The 28,000-nt window shown below is 44.0% G+C and overlaps 4 protein-coding genes, 1 long non-coding RNA gene and 3 other non-coding genes across 11 annotated transcripts; 2 read left to right on the forward strand and 6 right to left on the reverse strand.

Moving 5' to 3' along the window:
* Position 1: 1 nt before the first annotated feature.
* LOC117187915 lies at positions 2-1,719 on the forward strand. Its single transcript, XM_033390867.1, has 3 exons — positions 2-1,157; positions 1,217-1,353; positions 1,419-1,719. The coding sequence occupies exons 1-3, from the start codon at positions 123-125 to the stop codon at positions 1,477-1,479; spliced, it is 1,233 nt and encodes a 410-aa protein (XP_033246758.1). The 5' UTR covers positions 2-122; the 3' UTR covers positions 1,480-1,719.
* LOC108159706 (SH3 domain-containing protein Dlish) lies at positions 1,629-3,097 on the reverse strand. The gene is made up of 3 exons (XM_017293221.2): positions 2,944-3,097; positions 2,750-2,873; positions 1,629-2,687 (listed from the first exon to the last, which is right to left on the reverse strand). Exons 1-3 carry the CDS (start codon positions 2,987-2,989, stop codon positions 1,742-1,744), a joined length of 1,116 nt encoding a protein of 371 aa, XP_017148710.1. The 5' UTR covers positions 2,990-3,097; the 3' UTR covers positions 1,629-1,741.
* Positions 3,098-6,243: 3,146 nt separating this feature from the next.
* On the forward strand, positions 6,244-24,819 carry LOC117187913 (protein FAM13A-like). 2 transcript variants are annotated; one of them, XM_033390865.1, is made up of 4 exons: positions 6,244-6,372; positions 7,986-10,435; positions 18,799-20,592; positions 22,912-24,819. In XM_033390865.1, the coding sequence occupies exons 3-4, from the start codon at positions 18,805-18,807 to the stop codon at positions 23,617-23,619; spliced, it is 2,496 nt and encodes an 831-aa protein (XP_033246756.1). In that variant the 5' UTR covers positions 6,244-6,372; positions 7,986-10,435; positions 18,799-18,804; the 3' UTR covers positions 23,620-24,819. The 2 variants fall into 2 exon arrangements, with proteins under 2 accessions (XP_033246756.1, XP_033246755.1); XM_033390864.1 differs by lacking the exons at positions 6,244-6,372; positions 7,986-10,435 and adding an exon at positions 17,642-18,179.
* On the reverse strand, positions 12,909-17,637 carry LOC108159840. 2 transcript variants are annotated; one of them, XM_017293431.2, is made up of 3 exons: positions 17,402-17,637; positions 16,504-16,722; positions 12,909-13,849 (listed from the first exon to the last, which is right to left on the reverse strand). In XM_017293431.2, the coding sequence occupies exons 1-3, from the start codon at positions 17,618-17,620 to the stop codon at positions 13,754-13,756; spliced, it is 534 nt and encodes a 177-aa protein (XP_017148920.1). In that variant the 5' UTR covers positions 17,621-17,637; the 3' UTR covers positions 12,909-13,753. The 2 variants fall into 2 exon arrangements, 1 of the variants encoding a protein (XP_017148920.1); XR_001775361.2 differs by lacking the exon at positions 12,909-13,849 and adding an exon at positions 16,985-17,346 and having other exon boundaries at positions 16,523-16,722; positions 17,402-17,565.
* Positions 24,820-24,821: 2 nt separating the features above from the next.
* Positions 24,822-27,976, reverse strand: LOC108159842. Of its 2 annotated transcripts, XR_001775362.2 has the most exons (13): positions 27,868-27,976; positions 27,547-27,676; positions 27,315-27,381; positions 27,092-27,139; positions 26,845-26,897; positions 26,607-26,660; positions 26,366-26,425; positions 26,118-26,173; positions 25,871-25,933; positions 25,617-25,670; positions 25,353-25,418; positions 25,109-25,158; positions 24,822-24,925 (listed from the first exon to the last, which is right to left on the reverse strand). It is a non-coding gene; the product is annotated as an uncharacterized LOC108159842 (long non-coding RNA). The 2 variants fall into 2 exon arrangements; XR_001775364.2 differs by lacking the exon at positions 25,353-25,418.
* Positions 25,999-26,082, reverse strand: LOC117188523. Its single transcript, XR_004472617.1, has one exon. It is a non-coding gene; the product is annotated as a small nucleolar RNA R38 (small nucleolar RNA).
* On the reverse strand, positions 26,730-26,812 carry LOC117188558. The gene has a single exon (XR_004472652.1). It is a non-coding gene; the product is annotated as a small nucleolar RNA R38 (small nucleolar RNA).
* LOC117188555 lies at positions 26,962-27,046 on the reverse strand. The gene has a single exon (XR_004472649.1). It is a non-coding gene; the product is annotated as a small nucleolar RNA R38 (small nucleolar RNA).
* Positions 27,977-28,000: the final 24 nt, after the last annotated feature.

Genomic DNA, 28,000 nt, shown 5'->3' on the forward strand with positions numbered 1-28,000 from the left:
ACACCGTTTCAGCATTACAAACACAAAAGGAACGATTTTTTGCAATAAAAAAAAAATAAACAATAAATAAAAGTCATGTAGCAACAAAAGCTGCAGAGGCCAGATATACAATACCCAAAGCAATGTCCCTGCGTGCTCTCAGAAAACGAGAATCGGGAAACTGTGGCAGCAACAACTACACCACCACCAACAACAACAATAACAGCTCGGTGAGAACGCTCTTTAAGAAGGCCAGCACAGCAACAACGTCACCGAAGCAGCGCTCATTAGCGCTAAAATCGTCAACTTCTAACAGCAATTTAGACGTTCAAAAACTAATCCATCAGCGTAAGCTGCTGGGCCGCGCCACCCAGTCTTGCCCCGATCTAAGGACCTGCGTCAAGTATTCTGCCAATAACAGCCTGTTGCGCAGCAAGTCGGAGAGTGATGTGGGTACAGTAGCCTTGGCTGGCAACTCTGGTGTTCCTCTGACGGCGACCAACGCAAAGTCGGAAGTGTGTCTGCAGAGAATCAGCTCGCACAGCTACGAGCCACAGCAGCGGTCTGCAAACAGGACTACGATGATGGGTGGTGCGCGTTCGCATCGGGACCTCACCCAGTCCTCCTATGGCAGCAGTGTGGGGGGCCATGCGAGCGATCTGGAGCCTGTCAGGCCCCCGCGACGCATGAGCGAGTGTAGCCTGGGATACAGTCAGACCAGTGGCGGCGGCTACCCACGACGCAACGGCTCCATGTTTGCGAGCCAAATGACTCTGTCGTCGGGCTCGGCGGCACCTGTTGATCCCAATGCAGTGCTGCGCGTGCCAATAATTGGCTACGAGGTGATGGAGGAGCGTGCCCGTTTTACGGTCTACAAACTACGCGTAGAGAACCCGGAATCGAATGACTGCTGGCTGGTAATGCGACGCTACACGGACTTTGTCCGGCTAAACGGCAAGCTAAAGCAGGCCTACCCCAAGATATCGTTGATGCTGCCACGCAAGAAGCTCTTCGGGGACAATTTCAATGCCGTCTTCCTGGACAACCGAGTGCAGGGGCTCCAAATATTTGTCAACTCCGTAATGGCCAAAGAGGAGTTGCGCAGGTGCAAGCTGGTGCGAGAGTTCTTCTGCCTGGACGAGCCGCCCTCGTATTCGGAATCTATGGAGGAGTGTCGGGTAAGTCGATGGTCCTACTGTTCCATATCCAGCATATCGCATTCTGCCCTCTACAACAGGCAATATTCGAGGCGCAGGAGGAGACCATCACTCACCTGAAGATGCAGATACAGAATAAAAACGATCTCATACTCAGTTTGCAGCAAAAACTCCGTGAGGAGATGAGCGAAAAGGAGCAGCTCAGGGAGGCATTAAAGTGAGTTTGAACAGAGTTGGGAACTACTTAAATTAGCTAAAATTCCTCTACATTTCCATTTGCAGAAACGTCAACTTGAACTGCTCGCACTGCTCCTCGGCCAACGACAGTCTGGGCTTGAAATAGGCCAGCAAAAGCTATGGGGGGAGGCCAGTTCAACGTGCGCGTGGGTTCAATATTATGCTGAGCATAACCCTGCCCACCCGCACCGCTCGTGGAACACATCCATATCCAAAACCAAGTGCATATCGAGGCGCTATAAGGCTCATATCTAGTTTTAGGTGATGTCTACGGGCAATTTATAATTACAGATGTAATATCTTATATTTACGCTCACATCAAAAAATATATCTAAGGCACAATTTACTCAACAAACTGGTTTCACTGCTCAAAGACTTGTCATGGCGGGCGGGCGGGCGTAGGCCTTTGGAATGAACCCGTATTTTCGCGTCTTGGGCGCATAGGCCCAGAGCCAACCATCCACCGTCTGATTGTTCAGATCGGCATATATCCAATCGCCACGACGTACGGATAGATAAAGATCGTCGGGAGCCTGCGCCTTATAGTCGTAGAGCATGACCAGCTCTGTGCCATGATAGCGCAGGTCGTCCTGGCCCAGACCCAGCTGCTGTGGTTGCTGCTGCTGCTGCAGCGGCTGCGGCTGCTGGCCCTGCTGCAAAATGGATTCCATGGCATTCAGGGTGGAATGATGCTGTATATTGTTCTCGTTGAGCGGAGTTTTCTGCTGCTGCAGGACACGCACACTGTCGGCGGGATAGATGAAGCCGGCAGGCACGAATCCCTCTTGGCCATCGCTGCGCATGATCCAAAACCAGTCGGGATCCTCGCGGTTCAAGACGGTCACAAATTCCCCCCGCTCCACCGACAAATCGTTCTCATCGCGGGCTATGAAGGTGTACAGGACAATGCATCGTCCGGATGGCTCCTTTATAAACGGCGTGCATTCTGGCTCGACGTGCAAACTATTCTCAATGTTGTTGGATGAACCATTGGCGTTGGCTACAGGAATCGGGTCATCGCAGAGAGCATCCAGTTTGTTTTCTGCGCCCAGGAGCGGCATATTCTCATCGATTGGCTGCTCCGGGCAGTGTTCCCGCGGTAGTTTCTTCTTCACGGCCAATTCGGCCAGCTGGGTGTTGCATGGGGCGCAATAGGAGAATGGTATGAAGCCCTCCTGCCGCGAATCCTGACCGATCACATAGACCCAATCGTTTTCCCTGTACAGTATGTTCACCAACTGGCCCCGCTTCACTTCCAGTTCGTCGTCTACGCAGGGCGTAAAGTCGTGCAGCACAACCATTTTGGAGTCTGGACTGCAGTGGAAGGGGTTTGGATGAGAATGAGAACACAGAGATCTCTGGGATCTGAGCCATACCTGAGACCGTGTTCCTTTTCAATGCCCACCCGTACCAGAGTCTCAATGCTGGAGGAGCCAGTTATACGTCCCATGCCGAGGCCTCCCACTGCAGGCAGGTCCCTCTCAATGCTCGCACTTGTGGCTGTATAACAAGAAACAAGTTTGTGGTTTAAGTCTTTCATTTTTGTATTTTCGTTGTTTGTTTGGCTTACCTTTCTTCTTATCGCGCCGCATGCGCACGGGGCAGAGAAAGGCCATGCTTTGATGGACGAGTACTGCTGTTTTGTGCTTAATTGGCTTATTAAATACTTGATTTTGATTGTTTTTGCCTCAATTTTGGTGCCTCAACAACAATAACAATAACGATAAGAAATCGAACTTAGCCCACGTAACCCCCCTCTATTTAAATAGTTCAACTACTTGAGGTATATGGCGGAAAATATTATCGATTGTAAATTCTTCTGTAGATCCATAAAAAAACCACGACATCTTTCACCTGAACTGCGCTAAAATTAGTCAATTTTCATTATTTTCGGTTTAAATACCCCCTTGGCTTATAATAGGTTAATCGTTCTCCGTCAAGGATTGGAAACCATATTGCTTAATTTTCATGTTCCGTCATATATTATGAGCTAGCTAGACCATTTAGCCCTGCCCATATAGTTTTATCCGATTAATAAATTAATTTTCTACTAGACTGTTTTGTTTTTAGTCCTTGCTTTTATTGTTTTTTGGCTAAAACAAGGTTTAAAAAAAAGCCAATGCATTAAAGGTGCGTCATTCTACATTTGACATTTGCTACATGTTAACTACATTTTAGTTTCATAGAATGCAGGGATGTTGGTGCGATGAAATCGACAGATTTGCGCGCCAAAGTGGAATTGTTTAAAAGTAGTCAGTGAAAATATCGAATGCAGTCCAGTGGAAAAAAAAAACCTGCGTATGGACGTATGCCGTAAATCCTACGTCAAGATATACAAAGAGGAATATGTGTTCCTTCAATTGATGGTATAAAACCAATACGTTGTGAGCCCGATAATTTAGAATTTTCGACTCGATCGTTTGACATATCGGCGCCAATCATGATGATGGGCCATGATTTTGCCGCCAAGCTTGAAATCGTTTTTGTATCAATTGCTCGCTCATCCGTGTTAATATTTTAAAAGTGGCATTCAAAGTGCACCTTGACTTGACACAGTTGGGTGCAATGGTGCATTGCCACTGGACGAGTCGTCTTCAGGTGAAATATGTATATAGGTCTGAGGGTGTGTGGGTGTGTGTTCGTGTTCCATCAGCTCTAACGTCTCCGACTCTTTGATCTCAATTTTCAAGGTTTTTCTACCCATGCCCATCGACCGAATCGCATACGTCACTCGCATCCTTGTTATCCTTGACAGCAGTGAAAATTTAAACTGTCAAAAGTGCGGGCAATGGACTATTTTGGTGCCAAGGATAACGCTTTCGCATGCAATTTTCGATTAAACAGAGAGGGAGAGAGCGAGCGAAAGTGTGCAAACTGACCTACACTCTGGGACAGCTCCCACCACCCGCCACCCCATGCCACGGTTTATTTCCAGTCTGACGAAATTGCGTGTTAAATTCGCTCGAATTATCCACTATCCCACCCCAGCACTTTGACACTCCTCAACGACTGAGGCAGCAGGTGCCACACCCCCCAAATCGCTACACATATCCAACATACATATGTACATATGTATATCTGTATATATATACATATAGCAGACACTGTTGTTGACTTTTGCCTACTACGCAGTTGATTTCACAGCATCATCGCGGAGAAGATACCCTCAGACCCGTACCGGTGCCTCACCACTTACTCCCATGCCCTATCCCAAGTCGTAATGGAGAGAGCCTGTCCGTCGAATCGATGGAATGGGGCCTGCGCACAGTCCACCCTGCGGATGTCATTCACGAAAACATGCGATGCAGATGTGGGCTGGAGATGATCCATCAGGATGGATGCTCTGGGACGTGCTATGTCTACGCCACGCTACGTAATTGTTGCTTCGACATCTGTTGTCCGAAAAAGAAGAGCACCGACAGGGTCCAAAGTTATTAGTGCAGAAGGGGAGCAATGGAAACAGGAGCAGAAGCTACCTACATACGAGTATGTGGGTCATCTATTTTTAGGTACACGCGTACTTTTCACAGATTCCTAAAATAACGTAAAATAAATGTACATAGGACCAAGGGACTCTATCCGTCCAGGGATCTGCTTGCCCGGATCATCTGTTGGTGGCCTTGAACACTAGGTTGCAATTTCCCCCAAAGAATGGATAGAAAAGTTTCATAACATTTGTGTATATACTTTGACAATTTCAAGAATTCTCTAGAACTATTGCCCGTTTCCGTTTTGGGATTGCCGGCAATTTTTCTTTTCCATTTCTATTTCGTAATCTGATTTTCTATCACATCATTTCCTTTTCTTTTCGATGGCTTCGCCCCAATATGTACATTGTGTAATGCATTTTGGCGAAACGCGGTGGAAATTTTATGGCTGAAAGAAAATGCACAGAGCACAAACGAAAACCGTAACAAATGTGGGGGAAAAATGGTTGAGAAAACTGCAGCAGGGGATAGGGGTAGGTAGTTTCTCAGATGATGATGGAAAGAAGTAAACAATAATTGTGTGCAAAGAGCAACGCAGATATAGACTTTTCAATGTATAAATGCACATCTGTACATATATTTTGATTTGGCTAAAAATGTAGGGAATTTGGCAAGTGTCCAATTTTTCAGTTTCAACTGATTTATGTGGAATGGGGATTATCGGTTGGATGTACTCGAAGAGGGTATGTACTCGAATAGTATAATAAGCGCATGAATAAGCGAAAGTTTCGCGAGCAGAAGGGAAACCAGCCTCAAACCATAGAGAAAAATCCTTAAAATCCATTTCAACGCTGCTCTCTCAAACACCCTTGCTCACATGCAACATGCAACATTGCCAAAGGACACCTACACACCACCACGCAACCCGTAAAAAAGAGCAAACGCACAGGAAGGAGAAGGGATAAGAGGATGAGAAATAAGTGTGTGTTCAAGGACATGCATATATTATGAGGGGGTTTGACGAGAGCAGAGCAGAGGCATATAATTTGTCCAAAGCCCGGGTACGAGCATCCCATGAACATAGACGTGGACGTGGAGGTGGGCGTAATCATTAGCGCCACGTATTTGAGTTAATTAATTAAGGCCCTGTGGAAACGATGGAGGGTGTTTTTATGGAGACTATGACGCCTAAAAGTGCAGCCCGTCCTTGTCCAGCGCCAGCCCAGCCCAGCACCAGAGTTCAGAGAGCGAGACACACCGAGGCGACACGAGGGGGTCATGGGGTCCTGCCTCGGCTGCATTCCATTCAGTAACAATCTGCCCACCTCTCTCTCTCTCTTGGTTTCTCTCTCGCCTTGATGGCTCCACTACAGCCGTACGATGCCTCGAGCACGTGCCCCACTCGGCGGCAGTGCTCCACTCAGTTGAGGTTGGTTTCTCGTACGGCGTGGTCGCATTCTGTTCTATCCGCATCGCGTCAGAGTATATTTTCCCCGTCAGTGGCAGATTCTCTGTTGGTGTGTCAGTGTCCGTGTGTGGCAGAATTCCCAGAAAAAAGCAACCAAAATAAGGTAAATACCGAGTGTGCCCCAGTGTGTGGCGTGGCGCTGCACTTGCATCTGCAAGAACAATTTGGAGGTGAACTCAGTAGATCTGGCGATACTTGGTCAGATGTACATACATATGTAAGAAGACTGGGTCAACGCTTACATAAAATGGGAATCAGGCACAGGCAGGTGTTGCAGGACCCAGGACCTCTAGGGACCCTCTCTTAGCGCCACTTCCGGTCTGGGCGGAATTAAATTACAAAAACTCACACAGGAACAGGAACAGACATGTTTTTCCCATTCTATTGTTTATAATTTGTACGCCTTCCGTTTTCTTTAATGTGATTTTTTATTTATTTTGTTTCTTTTTCCAAACATAAAAAAAGCTTTTCAGCTATTTTCGCTTTTTGTCTGCGACGTCAAAGACATTTGTATGTACATATATAATATGTATATAGATATATCTACGAATAGCTATATAAAATATAGCCATTAAAGCATTTGAAAGAGTTTCGCTTGTTTATTTTGTTTTCACTTAGGATTGACGAGAACTGGCACGCAAAATATCCATCTGTGGGAGCTAAGGTTAAGTGCCAGACATCATCATCATCGTTATCCTCATCGGACATCAATCAATTGGGAATTTTGTACGACATTATATAGAACTTTTGTGCAAAATATAGCTTAAGCCATATCTTCGGATTGGTTTAATTGGGGTTATTTCCTTCAAGGTACACTTTTTCGTTGACATTTTCCTTTTCTTATGGGGCTATCAGGTTAATTTGTTGTTTCCTATCCTGTTCGGTGTTGTTTTTCCCCAATAGTATATTGCTTTTATTGCCAGAACACTCCGGATACAGATTTATGCAAGTCCACAATCTGTGAGTAAGCAAATACAAACAAGACGATACCCTTTCCAGAGGGTATTATCGACATTGGAAGTAAGCATACACAGGTGTCTGTCTAAAAGCTTTTATAGGATCCCTATATCACACAGAAGTGGGAACAACTTTGTTCTTTCTTTGAATGTTACATTTACTTTTCACTGTTTTTAGATAGCTCAACCAAATTTGTTTACAATCTGCATTAGGGTATCCAATGCCTCGAATACTGAGGCTGCTCTTCCCCCCATCGTATTTTCCCATTTGCATATACTCAAATTTTATTTATGGCTGCTGGCCGAGTCCGGGTGCCACATCAATTTGGATGCAAATCTGGGCACTATTTGTGTGTACATTGCTGTGTGTTTGTTTGGCCATTACGGTATCTGACCATCCATCCCCCAACCCCCTTTCACACTTTACAAAGTGCAACGTTGCTTGCGAACACAAGAATACGTAGGATTTCTGGAAAGTTCGCTGGGGTTCACTTAGTGAGGGTGGGGATGGATAGCAGATTCAGGCTTCAATTGATGGCGCACTGCCAGAGGGTGGTTCTGCTCCCCCTTTTGGCGGGGCTGGGTGTCAACTGTAAATTGCCCGCAATTGGACTTAATTCTTGAGCTTGCGGTTGTTGTTGCATTTTGCATTGTGCAATCAATGCTCTGCACTGGAATTGAAAGAGCAATGATTGGACAGGATTTAATTAGATTTCTCAAATAATTTTCTCTTTATCATTCTTTCTCTCTCCCTTTGCAGGCTTTTCAAAAATGGATAAACAAAACATGAAAATGTGTATAAATGCCGCCGAAAATGAACGCATTAAAATGAATCATAATTGAGAGCAAGGAAAAAATGAGCAAGAGTATCTAATCTCGAGCGTATGAAAGGAGTGCGAGCGAGCGAGATAGCGAATCGATACGAAACGAAAAGCTCTTTGGGATGCGTTTCATTTGCAACGTCATCGCGTCATCAACAGCTGAAGACAGCGAACAAAGTGAGCGCGAGCGCACCACACACTCACAGCTTCTATCTCACACACACCCATTTTTCAACTCTCTCCCCTGTGAACAGAGCCCCCGAGGAAAGGGTGTCAGCAAACATCTGCATTTTATTAATTAACGAGAAACGAATTAGATAATTAATTTAATATATTCTCCTCCTCTCCAGAGAAACTGTAAAGAAACAGACTCACGCAATCAGACTTGCGCAAAGCAAAAGAGAGACAAACGGGAGATAGAGAGAGAGAGAACGTCGTATAACAACTACAATCGAGAGCGAGCTGAGAGCAGTGCACAAAGCAAAGGCCAGAGCGAGAGGGAAGCCGAACACACGCAGGCACACGATACAAACTCAAACGCCGCGTCGGTTGTGTGTGTGCCACTCAAAAAATTCGTCTCTTCGCGTCCACAACGTGCCACCAAGTGAGCGGAAAGTTTTCAGCCTGATTTTCATAGTCGCCGTATGAGAAGTTTCCTCTGTTTTTCTTTCGTTGCCTTTTGTTGCCCCTTCGCAGCGGTGTGAAGAGTGGGACAACGAATTATCCAACTAAAAAGCGGACTCAAAAAACAAGTTCAAGCCAAAATCAACAAACGATTGGATTGTCTATTGCAGTGCGGAATATCGATTTTTGTCATACGCGCGCGTCGATGACCTCGCCGACAACAATTACAACGGAGAGCTGAGAGCAGTGCAAAAATCAAAGGCAAACGCAGAGTCAAAGGCTAAAGCAAAAGCAACTACAACACAAGTACACACACACACACACACCTATTCGTGTATTTTCGAAGCTGCCTAATACCGACTCTTAGCCACGTTTTACATAATTGGCCAATTGCAGAGTCAGGCAAAAGTGCGAGCAACAACTACGACGGCGACCGTTGCAAGCCGAGTGCCAGAGGGAAAGGGAAACAAACATTTAGACAGACGTAGAAGAAGAGCGGGAGGAAGGAGAACAGCAAGCAGCAAGCGGGAGAGGAGCGGCAGCGGCAGCGTCGGCGGCGGCAGCCAAGAACCCCAGAGACACATGCTTAGATATCGTCTCGTGTCCACACACTTTTTGAAGCAGCCGTAGTCAGCCAGAGCGAGAGGGAAGCGAAATATTGAGAGAGTGCAACACCACCAACACCACCACCTAAGGGGGGAGAGAAACATCTAGAAAGAACGCCGAAGAGAGAAAGTGCAGTTGCAAACCCGAAGAGAAAGACTGCGAGCGATCGCAGGATAACGTCATCTCTCGATACAAAAAGCTTGTCAAGTGCGCGCCGTCTGCTCATTGACGCCCCAAACATTGAAAGCCCGGCCGAGAGTGGCATACAACACTTAACCGTTCATTCGCTCGGTAGTGCATCATCCAGAGACAGCCACACCCGCCCTACGCCCATACGCCCACGCCTGAACCGCAGCTGTTGCAGCGGACACCGATTTCGCACCGATCCAGGCCCTATAATTCAGTCACAACGTATTCGCTAGGAGTTCTGCGCCTGCTTGGTCTGAGCTGTTGTGATTTGGATAGCGAAAATGTGCAGAGATCGCGATATGAGTTTGTCATAGATCAGCGCAACCGTCGTTACAAGGTCAAGAAAAAAATCAAACTAAAGAGCGAATAAACATCGGATTTGTTGGCGTGGAAGCGCGAAGAAGAGACTCTGACAGATAGACAGGCAGAGAGACAGAGAAAGAGAGAGAGCGAGAAGAAATAGTCTTGGACCAACAACAAACAACAACAACAACAGCTTTAACGGAAAAAAGCTAGAATACCAAAGTTAACAGAAATCCTGGTTGGAGAGGATAACCGGGATACAATAACAGACGGACAATAGATAATAGCCAACCGGCACAAACGCTTGCCGCTTGTTCGTGCGTGTATTTTTTGGGATCATCGGCAATGTGACTATCTAGCGGCACGGCTTAATTGTTCGGTTCGGTTCCCCTAGAAACACGGCTCTAGCCGATTCGTGGAAATCTCTCCCTGCACTCCTGCATGTGCCATCGCCCACAGGTGTCCGGTTAGCAGGCGTGATAAGTGACTTTGTGCGTGCACCGATTTCCAGGAAACTCTATTCATCGTTCTTGGGTTACTCCTCCCTCTTGCCTTACTCCCCAACGCTCTAAAAGGAAACGTCGTGCAACTGGAGAACGTACGGGGAAAAACCAGCAAGATTGAAGACTTTGCGAGAAATCTTTGGAAGTCCGTTAAGGCTTGCATTGTAAGTATAATCGCAGATCTAAATAACGAAATATTATAGAATATATAATATGCACAACTACTAGTACTAGAGTAACGTACCGTGTAGATTTTTGTCTACTTAGATTTAATATCATATTTCATATATATACATATGTATGTATGTAGCTTTGTTATCATCAAAATAGTGCATTGAATTTGACTCGGAGAAATATCTCCACTTGCATTTCCACACAAATGAAAACAATACTTTAATGATATATTCAAATAAACAATTTTTCTCAGAGAGAGAACATATAGTAGTCTACACCTCACCTTTTGGGCGTCTTTATTTATATATTTCGCACCTGTCCGCCGTAATTATGGTTGATTGCTGGTCAAATATTTGCATAGACTATTACGATCTTATTACGCTCTCATAAAGGAATTAACACATTTGGCCAGGGCAATGGAAAAAGTTGCCAACGTAATCGGATCACCTCAGGCACTGGCAACCATTGCATATTTTCAGACGTCCAGTAATTTCCAAAAAGAAAATCTCATCTGGCAGAGCTGGCTTTGGCCTGTTGACAAGAAAATCCCCTTCCCCTGCTAATATCCATATTGTGGGCGGGAAAATACCTGCATTAAGCAGAAGGTCCGAATATATCGAGACAGAACTCTGTAGAAAGCTTTTGCAAAGATTTCATTCGATTTGCGATCTATTACACAATTCACACAAATACTTACTACATACACCATGAATTCTGCAAGCACTACGTAAACAATAGCTCTATTAATACCCTACATTTATTGTATGCATATCGTATTTGTCTATGACAAACAAAATACGTTATCTTGGTAACATTTGCCACTGATTTTTCCATTAAACTCGCATTCCTTGTCTGATTGCCATTCCCCCTTCTTCCCCATTCCCCATTCCATCGATTCATTTTGTTCTGTTCTGTTTTCTGTTTTTGTCGTGCGCTTTGTTTATTGCCTTTTTCCAACTTATTTGTACATATTTGTTGCTCTGCTCTGCTCTGCTCTGCTCTGCTCTGCTCTTCTTCGTTTACTGTTTGAGTCATAGATTATGGCTGTACATACATTTAGAGAATAGAGTGCCACAGTGAAGCCTCCTCTCCCTTCCATGCGTTTTGTTTGTATTTTCCTGAATTGTTGTGGCAATAATTGTGTTGCCTGCTTTCAGGCACTCCCCCCACCCTCTTAGCCTCTTTGCCACCTTTGTCTTTCTAGGATAATTCCAATAGTCATGTCATATTCCCTGACGTGGCGTGTTGACCCAAAAAACAAATTATTTTGTCAGCCAATGCCCCGGGATTTAGTTGTGTTTGAATAAATAATTGCGTGTAAAGGCAATTAAGGTTTGTTGCCTGGAGATGGAAATGGGAATGGAGAGGCATGGAGTAGCGTGGAGTAGCGTGGAGTGTCGTGTCTGTCTGGGGATGCACAATTCGATTATGGTCAATTCGAGTCTGCCAAACTCAATTAACAAGTAAACGGATTAGCGAACGAAATCATCGACCAAATTGCGTGAAAATCTCTATTTTTAGAGCGCCATCAGAGAGTTCAATGTGTAAACGATCAATTTTTGTCTGGGTTATTTATAGGTTTGTTTAAATTTGTACTTCGCACGACGCGGCCTGCTCTACTGAACAGTTTTCGTTTATTTTCAGAGAACACTGTGTTTGTAAAGACCCCAAACCGAAGCGAATTTCACCATGGGAATATAATTAGCGGGGGATTAGCATTGGACTCGACGGGAATATCAATAGTTATTGATTGGAACTGGATGGATTTTAAGAAAGAGGATGGACGAGTGTACCATCTATAGGCATAGGAAAGGGAATTGTATATAGGGTTTATCTAACACAACTGTTTGATTATTGTATTGACTTTTAGAATATGTGTGTTTTAGTACAGTTGAAGCTTTCTAAGCCAAAAACTCCCACAGATGGATTATGTTAGATACTAAAGATACCTTCAAAGATCAGTATTCATTCTATTGATATATCATTTGTATGTACGTATGTCGTTTGTGCATCTCGTCCATTTAGTTGGTCACGAGTGTGGCACGGGCCTCGCCGCGAGTCATGTGTTCTCGAATAGGTTGGCTTGGTTGTCATCTGACACACGCCGAGCAGAGAGCGAGGCATTTCAATTCAAGGGAATATTCTTCGAAACTTAAGTGTTTTAAATTAAAAGTGAAACAAAACCAAATAAAAGAAACATTTAAATGGCACAAAAACCTGTTCAAATATCGCATGGCTCGTAAATTATGGCAAATATCGTGGCCACATCGTACGTACATCCTCCTTTATTATTAATATATTTATATTTATAGTATATGTATGTATGTATATGTGTATGCGACGAGTTGGCAAAGTTCACGAAACTGGAAAAAGAAATTCCCAGCTTTTGTTGTTGTTGGTTTTGTTCTCTTTATTTTGTAATCAATTGAAATTGATTGATTTTAACGAAAAGCGAACGGAATGGATGAAAAGTGAGCGAGAAAAAGGAATGGAATTTGTAAATTGATTGAAAACGCAACAATAACAAAAACAACAACAGAAGTTGATCAAACAGTAATTACGAATTACGTCAGAAAAGCTAAAATCCCTCGGGAGAGAGAGAGAGAGAGAGAAATGACGGAGCCAAAGAGAGAGAAAGAGTGGGTTGTACTTTGCCCAGCAATAGATTTTGTTCGTGGTTCTGATTGCATCCCATACCTCATTCCCAAGCCAATTCCCGACAATTATGAAAGTTCTTTTGAACGCGGGTTTATTTTTGTTTTATTTTCACCCGTTCCATGCCTTTCCTTCTGGTTTTATTTGCTCACCTTTTCCCTCATTTGTCATTCAATTTGCATAGCGTTTCTAGAAAGAGTCGTATACTTTTTGGACAAACGATATACAAAGAACAGAGCTGGATTTATCTCAAAATTGATAGCATTTTATAGATATTTAAATACAGTGTTAGTGTTACTAGTGTTATTAGAGGGTATACAAAGTGCGGCATATGTATGTGTTTTCAGATTTTGTTAGATTTTTGCTGAGAAAATTATGCCGCCCACTCCCCTCTCCTTTCCCCACCTTTTCATTTTGCTTCGTTTACCTTTGTTTTTGGTGTTTTAAGCATTTGCATTTACTTTTGCTTTCGGCGGCACGCTTCATTACATTTCTGTGTGTGTGTGTTCGCATTTGCATTTCGCGTAATATTCCACTTCCAACTGACATTTCCACACTCGGAATGACTGGGAATAACAGCAGGTCTCTTGCTGACCTCTGACCTGTCTCTTTGCTGCGTTCTTTGAGTGGTTCCGCTTACCGTTGCGCAATCCTCAAACTGCAGCGAAACCAGAAGCTCGCAACATGTGGCTGACGTTAACCGACAGATTGACGTACATAAGTGAGTGGTTGGTAGGCAGGGGGGTGGCCTAGTGGTAGGGTAAAAGAAGGTCGAGAGAGCGATTGGTACCATTAGCCAGATAGTCACTTGTTTAGTCGATAGCACAGTGATTGATGTGATTTGCGGTGGAGAAAGAATGAAATTGTTTCTTGATTTCATTGATTTTTCCGATTGCCTAAAATAGAACGGAGAGGGGGCAGCACTCGAGATGGTCGAAATTCCCGAGGAAGTACATAAATTTAACACACTATCTATCGTATCAGTGTTCTCGTTGATCGTTCTCCCCGTATCTTATCAGTCAGGGTGATTAATTTTCGTTCAATTATGATTTTATAAATAGCACATACATATACGATATCCATTAGAGGTACGTGCTGTTCGTTGGGTTCCCTTGGCACTGGGGAAGTTCCATTCTTTATTTCTCCGTTTTTAATGGAATTGTTCATTCGGAAATGAATGATGACCGAACGAGCTTTAGTCGGGAAGCAGATAAGGCTCTCTTTGAGAAGGTTCTTCACGTTCTTTCCTCACACTCCTCAAATCAGTTTCGATCCCATTCCTAAGATTGAAATGTTCCTTACAGATTGCCTTAATCAGATGTCTAGACCATATACCTTTAACAGTAGACCTTAGACAACAAAATTCCTTGTAGAGTACTCTAGACTCTAGAGTGTTCATTAGTTAAAAGAAAGAGCACTGAACAGATACCAAATGCATAATTTAGCACTTTCCCAGATAAACTATAGGGAAATCAATAAAGCTAAGTAGGTGTCGGAAAATACCCGTAAACAGTCATTAGTGCTCTGTCAACTGCTCGGTTACCAAATTCCCGAGCCCCAAGCCCCCGAGGCACTTGAATTGATGAAATGTCAACATGGCTACGGCTACGGCTAAGGCTAGCGCTGGGGCTAGTCGTGTTTACGAGTATAGAGAGCCCCATTTCGAGAGACCTTCCTAAAAGCTAGCGTCATATCAAAATTGTTTATACAATTTAGGCGAAAACTGAAACTGCTAACCCAATCCGGCCCACTCTGATAGGGAGAGCCGTAGAATAATAGAGAGTAATGTGGTTTCGGGCGGATCAAGAGCGTGATATCTTGGGCTGTATGTATCTTGGGTTGCGTTGCAGTCAGTCACCGGTTTGCTACCGGTTCGAGCCGGTCCCGGGCGGCGCTAGGCGGTCTGTGGCTGTTATGGATGTTGCCAGGTAGATCCGAGTGGAGCTCTTATCAACATAATACTCGTACTTGTAGCCGGTGAAAATGACTTCTCAATATTTGTACGACGTTTAATAGCCCCATCACCCGTGTACTCCCACCATTCTCCGAGTTCCAAATGCTGACGAGTGCCGTTTTCGCACGGGCTTGTTAAAATGCGCAAATCTCACCTCTCGGGCATTGCGAGGGATCGCGCATATGCCGCGTGGTCCATTTTTAGCATCTCCGTGAGACGGACACGGCTTCCCCTGGGCTGTGTGGCCCGTTGTTAAGCAGTCAACCCCCCACTCGACAAAAGCCCCATAAATCCCATGCCATTGTGCCCCTGACTTTGTTTTCGTTCCGTTTTTGCATGTAAACATTTTGGCTTCAGCGCGTGGCTGGTACTCCACGATTTATTGTGTCAATTATGCGACCTTCTTCGCTTTTGGAATGGGATTCGGTGCCGGAATGTGGAAGTGGGATAGGCTTGCATATCTATCAGATTCCGTACTTCATTTTGACCAGAACTTCTCCTAGTGAAAGTGGATAATACACAAGAGAGGAACCTATTCGAAAGCTCTCTCAGCTCAAGAGTCGATTGCTTTCATCAGAATTGTAATTCCTAATACCATTGTTCCTTCCTCTATGGTTGTGTCCATAAATACTTCATGACGACAGATTCTTATCGATTATTCCCCGTCCCATTGGTTTTTGTGGGAAAACATGGCCTATTAGATATCTTTATCTGAAAACAAAAGCACATTTCTGTGACAATTCATTCAGCAGCTGCTGTCCGCCACACATGCCAGATGATTGGCCAAGTGGTAATGCTTTTTTGTGGTTCACTCGGTGGCTTTTAGTGGCTTGCGGGCCCCAGTACTTTCGAATCCTATCCGATATGATCTTTTGTGGGACTGAGTCATGTACTTCCATATGGAAGTACACAATTCTCTGTACACAATTTTTATTGCATAAACAATTGGATGAGAAAGGCAGCCACAATGATGACAATCATATCGTACGTACGATATGTCTGGCCCAGATGACGATGATGCGTAGATTTATGGCATTCCAATAACCACCCACGCACCACAGCTATGTACATACCTACGTCATAAGGTAAATTTATATTATCTGCATTTATAGATGTTTTCGCATATTTACTGACGAGAAAAACAAGAAATTGTGTGGGAATAATGTATACCTTCAAGAAAAAATCCTTTTAAATATTCCATTAAACCTCAAAATGTGTCAATGAAATTCTTTGATATTTTTCTAATTCAAAGAAGAGACCAATTTATAGACATTCTTCCGTTAAGTCTACAGAAATCGATTGCAGTCCCATTCATTATCCATTGCGGTGCCATTAGACGGGGGACTGGGGCTTTAAACCTGTCGCTGTCTGCGCCACAAAATACCTCGAACAAATTCCCCTTTCCGCTGTCTAATTAATTTGATAACAACTAATTCCAGTTGAAAATACCTTGCACGCGCCGCCTCCACAACAGACGGAGAGGAGGGTGGGAGTCCTTCCAAGCCGATGTTTGCTTTGCCGTAAGCTTTCGATCACGCTCTCCATTGACGTCACCAGAGGGCGCGAGGGCTTCAATTGGTTTGTGGCGTTCTGGCTGACGAAAGAGTTGATTGACACACGCACAGACTCCAGGGGAGATGCTCTCTGTCTGTCTGAAATTCTGTTCACCTAGAAGAGAGAGAGAGAGATGACTCAGTTGTTTTCACAGGCAGACGCAGGCAGAGAGAGAGGCCAGACAGTCAGTGTTCCAGGCGCTGCTGCGCTGCTCTGCTGCAGTTCTGCTTTTGCCTCTGCTCTGCTGCTGCATTGATCTGCCGTGACATTGCACTTGAAATTTATTCTTGAACAAGTATTTGTGTATGTACATATGTACACACCGTTGACACTTTTATTTCGGTTGTTTTCGTTTTGTTTGCTGAAGTGCCGTTACCTGTACGTAGAGCTTTAACGAGTGCCAAAATGCCGTTCGATCAATCGATAACAGCGCTTGAGCCGCATCGGCTGTTTGCTCTGTCGGTGCACACGGGGGAGTAAACAAGTGAATAAACTAATTCATTTCATTAATATGACCATAAAGTGTGGAGCTCCTGCTAATTTTGTGCGCCCCAAGTGCCAGATTTATTTTTAAACTCTCAAACAAACACAAACACACATACAGAGAAGCTCCCTATTGTCTGCCTCTGTCTAGTGTCTGCAGCGGAAGAGAGTACCGGTAAGAAAAGCACACAAAAGTTGTATTGAATACAAGGTGAGATGATTCGCCGCTCTCTCTGTGCTCTGCGTGTGAATGCGCTGCAACTATACAAGTAGGCGACTACCGTGAGAGAGCTTTAAAAGAATACCTCACCTTGTATTGATACGTCTTGCTTGGACAAATTCTGCTCTGTTTGCATTTCATTTTCGCACCTTCTATCTCTCTCTCCTGCTCACCCCCACAGCAGGCGCTGCAGCGATCGACAATAACATTGGCCATGCGCAGGCGCGCTCTCTCCCTCCCGCTCTCCCAAGCTATCGCTCTGCCACTGCTGCCGCTGCTGCCGCTGCTCGGCTCTCGAGATTTTCGCATATAATTCCCGAGGTCGGGGCTGAAATCAATTTAATAGTAATTCGGTGCGCCCAGAGAAAGCAACGGCAAACGGTTCTCTCCTCCTCCTCCTCCTTCTCCACCGTGCGGTCGGCAGCGGCAACGTCCAACGCCAAAAGCCCAAAAGAAAAATAATTAATATATGTGAAATATCGAAGGAAAATCTTGTTAAAACAAACACAAGATCCAGAGACATGTAGTCTGTTTTAAACATAAAGGAGAAGACAATACTGTGTTTTACCAAAAAAAAAAAGAAAGGACCGGGAAAGGAAATATTCAATTAAATTCAATTGAAATTTATGAGCGTAATTCAAGCGATGACATTTTTATTACATTTATAAGATTATACCGACCAAAGTATATTCAAATCAAGCGATTGAACGTGATCGAGGCGCCTCGAGTGCAATAATTCTTGTGATAATCCCAAGCCCACCGCTAGACTGATTCCCATAGAGATTAGCCAACCAACCAACCTACATATACATATATATTATTATTAAACCATACCAAAATGACGCCCAGAATTATTACATATTTTTTGGTAAATATACAAAATAATATATTCTTCTTTTATAATACTTTAAGAATCTCTTTGGTAATCCAAAATGTGCCTAAATTATTTAATTAATTCATTCAAATGTCAAATGTCGTTAGGTATTTCCACATTCAAATTATTGAATAACTATTTGATTAAATTTTTCTTCAATTAGTAAACATTCAATTTTGATCCAATTTATTATTTCATCATTTGATTACACAAGTCGCAAAGAAACTTTGATTTTTCTTTGGTTACTGAAGGAAACCTGACTTTTTCCGACCAAAGTCTATGAATTATTTATGGGGGGTCGTGTGTGACTTATATAAGAGTCATCTGAAACCTGGAATCTGGAAACTGAAAACTAGAAAGATTTTCTTCAATCGACGAAGCTCAGTTCAAGGGGTTCGAGGTAGCACTTGATGATGGGTCGTGACGGGGCACAAAATAAATGTTTTAACAAAACATTACTCATACGATACGTAGTGCCAGACCTTTATTAACTCACTTAATGGAAAGAGGGTGCGGATAGTATGACATTTGAGAAACTGTTTAATTATTTACCTTTTTAGTTCTTTATATAATAATTTTACTCACCATTTCCCTCTCTATTCCCCATTTGCAGTGCGGCATGCGCCATCCCACAACTGGGCTGAACGAAGACGACCTGAGTCGTCTCACCGGTTCATCATCGTCTACCGCCTCGTGCGGCAGTGCAGTCTCAGATTCATCTTCATCATCGTCAGCCTCCTCGTCATCGTCCGCACCCACGGCGGCCCCCACCCAGTGCCATGAGGCAGCAGTCGTTGTACGCCAGCAGAAGAGTCCCGAAAGGACCAAGGTGTCTTTGGCGTCGGACGCCAAGAAACATCTGAACAGCGCCGCCCCACAGCCAAAGTTCAACTCTACTTATCTTCCGGAGATCATCAATCCGCTGGAATGGCAGAAGTCATCCCGCAAGCGCAAGGAGCGCCTCGACAGCAGCTCCGTCTTTGGACAGGACCGCAAACTGCAGCGCAGCAACAGCGAGGAGCTGCTCACGGATCCAGCACAGGGCCACGCACCCAGCGACCCCAAGACAGCGGCCGCCCACCTGCTGGAGGCCCAATGCGAGGTCATTCGTCGCGTCTCGTCGGAGGACTTTGAGCGCACCGCCAGCTACGCCAACTACTGTCTGGAGTTTGAGCGCGAACAGCAGTCCCAGGGTCAGTCCCAGCCACAGGAGCCGGAGGGCGGCGAGAACAACGCATCGCTGGCCAATCTCTCGATTGAAGTCCAGAGCGTCCAGGGCTCCAAGGAGCGTCCGCGCTCGGAGACCAGTCCGGCCCGCCAGCAGCGGGAGGCCAGTGACGACAGCGAGTGCGAGCACGAGCGCCGAAGGAGCAGCGAACGCTTCTGTAAGTCCCGTCTGCCACCAGGCCGCAAGTCCGGCGTCACCAAGAAGGGCAGCGGTAGCGGAGGAGTCGGTGGCAAGTATCTGCCCTCCAGGCGGGACGAGCAGAGCGCCTATAAGTACGACCTGTCCGCCCTGAAGTACGAGCGTCGCGGTTTCATCAGCAGCAGGAAGCAGCAGTCGCAACAGCAGCAGTCCAACTCGTCTTCCTCCGCGTCCGATCACAACGACAACAATCTGATCGACTTCCACCAGCAACAGCAACAGCTCCAGCAGCAACCTTCGAAGAGAAGCTCCAGCATCTCGCCCACACCCACAACGAGCTCCTCGGCGGGCAGCGACGACACCACGCCCACACCCGTCAAGGCCAAGCCGCCGCAGCACCAACAGCAGCAGAACCCGGACCTCACCTCGGCCCAGGAATCGTTGCCGTGGGAGCGTGGGGATGAGCCCGCCCCGGTGCTAAGCCGACGCTACGCCCACTCCCGACCTCATGTCGGCGGCAACATCGATGCAGCCGCCCAGCTGGCCAAGGTGATGCCCTATCCGCAAGCGCTGCCCAAGCAAGCAACCAGCGTGCAGCTGCATGGCTGCGAGGACATGGACTGCCTGGAGACGATGGACGCGGTGCGCGCTTTCAGTTCGCTGGAGAACATGCGCACCCGCGACGTGATGCAGCAGGTGCTCCCCGCCATGATGGTGGCCTTCCAGACGCCGGAGGAGCGCCTCAAGGCCATCGGCCGCCGGGTCGCCGTGCTCAAGAAGAAGCTCGTCCAGTTGGAGGACGCACTCGAACAGCGGCTCGGCTATCGCCCCTCGCAGGCAGAGCGCCTCAACGACAAGTACGTGAAGAACGCCTTGGCCGAGCTGAGCAAGCTGCGGAAGGAGCGACACGAGCTCAAGACTGATCCCATTGCTGCCCTCAGCCTCAAGCTGGGCGGAGGTGGCGGTGCCGGCGGCTCCGGGTGCCAGGAGGCGGCCAAGAAGCTGGAGCGCATGAAAGCCACCCTCGCTGAAATCAAGCAGGTACGGATCACTCTCTTTTAGATCATCCTCCATCGACCATCCCCATCTCTTTCGCGCACTCTTGTCACGAGACAGACACAGATTTTGATGGCAATTAACAAGTGGAGCAGACGTCAGAGAGCCACAGATCCACGATTGTTGTATGTGGATTGTCTCGAGAGCAGCCGACGCAGCAGCGGCATCAGCAGCCAGTGACATGTTTAGCAATTTGGCAATAACTTTGATCTTGCCCCATTGTCACAGCCGCACGGGAAAACAGCAAAACAAAACGAAATTTTCCGCTCAAACACAAACAATTTCGTCTGGGGAGGAAAAAACCGAACTTCGGCGGTTGATCGACGTGTTTATGCCGTGACAAGAGTGCTTTTAAATGGGGTTTTTATTTGGAATCGAAAGTACTTTGCTATGCGGAAAGATTGTATTTCCATATCATGATAGAAATCAATCGAAATAGATTTATCATTATCCAAAGTATAGCCACAATTTCATATAGCCACATTCATAGAGATTATGACATTTCTTTTTTATTTTATTTGAATCTTTTAATAATTTTATACTGGATGCTCGGTAGAGAGCTTTTTGGAAAAGAAAATTAGACATCAATATGTTCATTTACAATGTTTCATCGCAAATCCCCAAGAGCTAGGGTATGGCTTCTAGAACCCGCACAAATGTATTTTATCCAATTTGGGGAGGCTTCTATTATATAAGTGTTTTATGAGATATCTATTTATATTCCAATAGCAGAGCACAGACACACAAATATGAATGTGTTTATGGCATTTGGGTAGGACAGGCCTCCTTCTTCTGCGCTTCTTTCTCGATTGACAAATTAATGATACGTTTGTCATGGTGGGCCGAAAGGAATCCGCTCGAAATTGAGTTTGTGCCAAGAATGATTGGATGTATGGAAGGTTAGGGGTGGAGGATAGGATAGTATAGGAGGATATGTATGTGGATACAATGGTTAGAGCAGCCACAAAAGTGCCTTTCCGCCCAGACAGAGGCATATTGTGCATATAATGCAATGTTTTCTCTGCTCTTGCGACTGTTTACGAAAGTTCTACACTTATTTCTATTTCTGTTTTGGGCCTTTTGGCGTCTCGCGCGGATTGTTGTCTGTTTGTCATGAGACCCAATGAAATAATGCCCCATGCAGTGGCGCTGATAGATTGTGTTGTTTACGTCCCGCTTTGGGGCTTTTATCAGTTTTGTGCTTTTTGGGGGCTTCTGTGGCATTGAAGTGTCATTATACCCGATACTCAAAATGGGTATTGGGGTATATTAGATTTGTGGTAAAAGTGGATGTGTGTAACGTCCAAAAGGAATCGTTTCCGACCCCATAAAGTATATATATTCTTGATCAGCATCAATAGCCGAGTCGATTGAGCCATGTCTGTCTGTCCGTCTGTCCGTCCGTCCGTGTGTCCGTCTGTCCGTCCCCTTCAGCGCCTAGTGCTCAATGACTATAAGAGCGAGAGCAACGATGTTTTGGATCCAGACTTCTGTGATATGTCACTGCTACAAGAATATTTCAAAACTTTGCCCCGCCCACTTCCGCCCCCACAAAAGGCGAAAATCTGTGGCATCCACAATTTCGACGATACGAGAAAACTAAAAACGCAGAATCGTAGAAGATGACTATATCTTCTAGAGTGCAAAATCTGAACCAGATCGTATAATTATTATAGCCAGAATCAAGAAAACAATTTCATTTTTTCTCGCCCTGTCTCTCTCTAACACACGTAGCATAGCCGGCTTTGCTTAGAGTAAAACATTAGCGCCTAGATCTCAGAGACTATAAAAGCTAGAGCAACCAAATTTGGTATCCACACTCCTAATATATCGGACCGAGACGAGTTTGTTTCAAAATTTCGCCACACCCCCTTCCGCCCCCGCAAAGGATGAAAATCTGGGGATATTCACAAATCTCAGAGACTATTAAGGCTAGAATAACCAAATTTGGTATCCGCACTCCTGTTAGATCTCACTATAAAACGTATATCTCAAAATTTCGCCCCACCCCCTTCCGCCCCCACAAAGGACGAAAATCTGTTGCATCCACAATATTGAGGATACGAGAAAACTAAAAACGCAGAATCATAGATAATGACCATATCTATCAGATTGCTGAATCTAAATCAGATCAGATCATTTTTATAGCCAAAAGGAACAAATCAATTTGCACTGGCTACGCAGCACCCGACGTCACGCTCAGACTGACCACGCTCACCACAACGTTCCCCCTCGTTTTCATATTGATTTCATTGATCCGATGATCACCTTTGCACCATACTCACCCTCGTCTTTCCATTGCAGAATCTCAACGAGAAGCGCACCAATGGCCACCGCTCCGGGCAGCTGGAGGAACTGACCGCTGATCAACTGGTGCAGGAAAAGACCGCCGTCCAGCATGGTCTGCTGTATTTTGAAAATCTCTACGGCCATCCCATCAACAAGGAAGAGCGCGATGCGGCCCGGCCCCTGTACGATCGTTACCGTCAGCTGAAGCGTCTGGTTGCCCGCACTGTTATGTTCGGAACTGGGACTGGGGTGCCGGAGCTGCCCACCATCCTGGAGCACGAGGCTATGGTCTTCGAGTCGACCTCCACACCACTGCAGTATTCATCGAACAACAGCACAGAGACCACCAACTCACCCAGCGACTCGATGGCGCCAAATACCCTTACGCAGAACGCTTCCTCCGATGAGTCGACCACCACCACCACGGGTCCAGCAGCGCCAGCGCCAGCGACGGCGGCTGGATCGACGGAGTCTTCCAGCGAGAACATATCCGCACTGAGCCTGGACCAGCTGTGGGAGCAGCTGGAGCGGGTGCGCGACGAGAAGGCCGTGCTGAAGGCCACCATACGCGAGTACGAGTCGCTGTTCGAGGAGCAGAACGGCCGCAAGATGCTGAAGCAGGACCGAAGGTCCCTCGAGACGGAGACCTACGCCCAGTACAAAGAGAAGAAGGGCAAGGTCCGACTGCTGCAGGCCCTGATCAAGAAGCACATTGGCCACTAGCCTTGAGCCTCAATCAATCAGTCTTTCGATCAACATCTATTCACCTGCATGCGATAATTATTTATTTCATATCCACAAAAAAACCAAATGCAAAAAACATACCTATATACTCGGTTGGATGTGTGTATGCATATCCCAATACCCGCCCCCTACCCCATACATTTATACAGATATTATTATAGATGTGTAGTTTTTAGATTTACATTTTACCATATATTCTATAATGATACATTTTATGAATATTGTTGATTCCTTATTGTTTTTTGAAAACACCTATGAATAATACGAATAAAAAGAAGAGAAATGTTACAGAAATCGACGACTATGGCGGAGAAGGCTAACCTAACCGAAAGACATTTGATTGGGACTCTCTCGTCCGTATGTAGTATATCCTTGAAACTTCCACTCGGAATTTATACCTCTCACTCATTTTCTTTCTGTAAGTCATCATTGATGCTACAAAATGAGTTACATTTGTATTTTCCTTTGATTCGAACATAAATTCATCTCTCTCGGGATACTCCCGACTTTGCTTTAGTTTCAGTTTCGAATGATTTCGATTTTGTGAGGCAGAGGTAAAAGCAGAACAAACTCTTTATAAATGTTGTCTGGTAGTATGAAATATCTTATATCGATATCTAAACTAGTGCCATTTATAGAACAGTACTACCCCCAGCCCCTACCCAACCTATACTAGCTGTGCGTTGAATCAAAAGCTTCCTCTGCCATTTGACGTTGGCAGTTTCTTTGACAGCAGAAGCGGAAACGGAAGTCGAGCCGAGTCGAGTTTGTATCGAGTGCAGGCCAAGTGCCTGGGAAATTGATTTGCTTTGTTGAGTTTTTTGAACGTGTATCGTAACCCTTCTGAATATATTTACAAATACATAAAGCCCAACCCAAGCATATATATATATAAACCTTACATATGTAACAACGTACGCATATATCTATGTATATTTACATACCATATATATATGAATATTGAATACAAAAGTATATACTGTACTGTACTGTACGCATATGTACCACTTATATAAAGGTCAACATTTACAAATGGAATATTCTTATGTGTAGCCCACACGATTGGGTCGAATCGAAAGAAGGAAGCAATTTTTGTAGCATTAAACGTATGTATCTCCTTCGACAACTGAACAGATTGAATGTCTATACATAATATGCAAAATAAAATATATCACGTTATATTACAAGTACAAATTTTGTTTTTATTCATCAATTAGGGATAACATTCACGGAATAATTGTGGTAGTTTTTAGTCAGTCGATGTTCTCCAGAATTCTGCCACTGGCTGCAATAAAAGGATAAGATACGAATCAGTTACTGATTGCGAATGAATCACATTGAGCGGAGGGGGTGGGTGGGTGTGGATCAGTCAAGTGTGTATTCGACATAAACATTCAGGTATATGCTTGTCAAGGTATTCGTCATGAAATGTAATCAGCGGAGGGTCAACAAATTAAATATTACGTACCATTAGCTCACAAGAGGGCCATGCCACAATCCATGCATCAATGGTTCAAACTGGAAATGTAAAAAAAACCATAACATAAATACGTATTGAAGAGCATAAATAAACAATGGATGGGTAAAAATTGAAAATATCAGCTAAATAAACCAATCGACATCATTTCTCCGACTGGGGCGGTATCTAAAAACATCACATGAGTGCCCTAATTTTCTTTTTTCCTACAGAACAGACGAAAGGTGGAACTTACCTCAAATTAAATCCATTTATAAATTGGTTTCCTCAAGAATCTTTCCAAATATTTCCAAAATAAAGCCTGTAAATGTAAATCAGAATGGCATTAATACAAATTCTTTTCAATATTTAACATATTAATATATAATGTTAAATATATAAACTATCAGCTAAATAAACCAATCGACATCATTTCTCCGACTGGGGCGGTATCTAAAAACATCACATGAGTGCCCTACTTTTACTTTTCCCTACCGAACTTAAGAAAGATGAAACCTACCTCAAATTAAATTGGTTTCCTCCAGAATCTACCCAAATATTTCCAAAATAAAGCCTGTAAATGTAAATCAGAATGGCATTAATACAAATTCTTTTCAATATTTAACATATTAATATATAATGTTAGATATAGGAACTATCAGCTAAATAAACCAATCGACATCATTTCTCCGACTGGGGCGGTATCTAAGAACATCATGAGAGTGTCCTACTTTTTACTACATTTAAAACATAAAATAAGTGGGGAAAACTAACCATTAATTCATTCATCATAGTCATTTTGATTCCTGTATGTGAAGGCCGCATGCTATTTCTTATCTACAATGAAATAAACAAATTGGTTTTTAAATATTCCACAAAGACCTTATCTAAATAAAGAAAATTGCTTTGTCAGTTTAGTATATCATCAATTGTTTTTATGACAGGGATAACTGTTTGGCTTTAAAAAGTGCTCATCATAGAGATTTCCTTTATTTAGTGGCACTCATCAGTATTTACTAACCCTTAAAAGCAATCGTCCTGATCCCAATCCGCTACTGGGTCCACAAGGAGTAACTTCTAAAATAAATATACATATTACCGATTAATATAATTCGAATTTAGTAGTAGTAACAACAAATAGTTTGTTAAATGTAAGGTATTCAGTCGAGTAAATGTTGCAACACACATAAATTCAGTTATATGCTTGTCTATAGGTTTGTCATCAGAGTAAATATATGGTCAAAGGGCTATAAATATATATGTACACACCTCATCTCTATGGGACTGCCTGAGCTGAACAACAACCGAACGAAAGAGTAGCCGAGGTTTCTGCAAGATACAATATAATCAAAGTTAATATAATACTCGAACTTTTAATGAAATAAAATGAAGTACATAACAATTTTAGTGTATCAGCAAATATAACCAATCGACATAATTTCTCCGACTGGGGCGGTATTCAAAAACATCATGATCATGATAAAGAACCATTCAGAGATACGAAACTTACCCAATTTTCTTAGGCCACCACCACATCAACACATCATTATTAGTTGCAAGAATTCTGCAAAAAATTAAATGCGTTTTCAATAGGTGTGTGCATACATCTACATGGAGTATTATTTTAGGCGGATTTTATCAGCTTACTGCATCATCAATTATTCTTATGACAGGGATAACTGTTTGGCTTAAATAAGGTGTTCATCATAAACAGAATAACTGATGGATGCCATGTGCTTTAAACTTACCTTAAATCAGTGGCGGGTTCTATGTGTCCCCGATTCGGTAATGTAAGTGGAATCTGTAAGGAAGAGAATGTCGAGTTAACACAAATGGAATTTGTTGAAATACTGGCCAAGACAGTTTGAAAGATCAGCTTAATGCATCATCAATTTATCTTATGACAGGGATAACTGTTTGGCTTAAATAAGGTGTTCATCATTGCCTAAGGGGGTACCCACAGATATGTAAATATTTATACTGATGATTGCTTACCATTTAAAAAGAAGTTGCTTTTCCCGGAATTGCCTCATGCTGACCCACCTGTAAAGAGCCATACATTAGCATTAGCACATTTTCAAACATTTTTGAGCACTCGAAGTACTTTCTAGAGTCAGTCGTTTGAGAATCAACATAATTATTCGGTTATATGCTTGTCTATTTGGTTTGTCATCATAGAAAGTACATCGGACTGTGCGCAGTGGAAGTTTTTATTCACCTTTGATCATGGCTTGTAGACAGTCTTGACATTGCTGGTGCGAGAGTACAGTAGGTGGCACTGAAAACTAACAGAATGAGGTTAAAACCAATCCATGTGCGAATTTTCACGATAGCTAAATTACTGAAGCATCAGTACAAAAATCCAATCGACATTATTCTTCCGACTGGGGCGGTATATATTTAGCATCATAGAAACAAAAACTTCACATCCATTTCCGAACGAAACTAACCTTACTATTGCTCCGGCAACACGTGGGACCACAGCAGCACCAGGCCGGTGGATCTCCATAATAATCTTGGACTACATTGTAATCAGCATCAATCTGCAGACAATGCAAGCGACCGCATTCGTTCTGCGTTCTGTAAATGCAATGAGAGATATAACATTTAATTATACTTTCATCAAATTCGAGAAAAAATGCTCATCGGCATGTGGCATTTGTAATCAGAATTGAAAACCAATCAACACGTCTGTTCAGACTGGGGCGGTATACGAAAAACATCATGGAAACACACATTTATTTACACTTTTTTCTTTTTCTACAACTTACCATTTGGTTTAAATAATTATTTACGGGAATAAGTGAACTGCTCATGATGGCCGCTGCGGAAATAGAAAGAATAGTTCTTATTCTTATTAGTGATGTACAAAAACATCGATGCATCGAGCATCGATTTTTTTCT

The sequence above is a fragment of the Drosophila miranda genome, chromosome 3 (assembly GCF_003369915.1).
Source record: "Drosophila miranda strain MSH22 chromosome 3, D.miranda_PacBio2.1, whole genome shotgun sequence".
NCBI lineage: Eukaryota > Metazoa > Arthropoda > Insecta > Diptera > Drosophilidae > Drosophila > Drosophila miranda.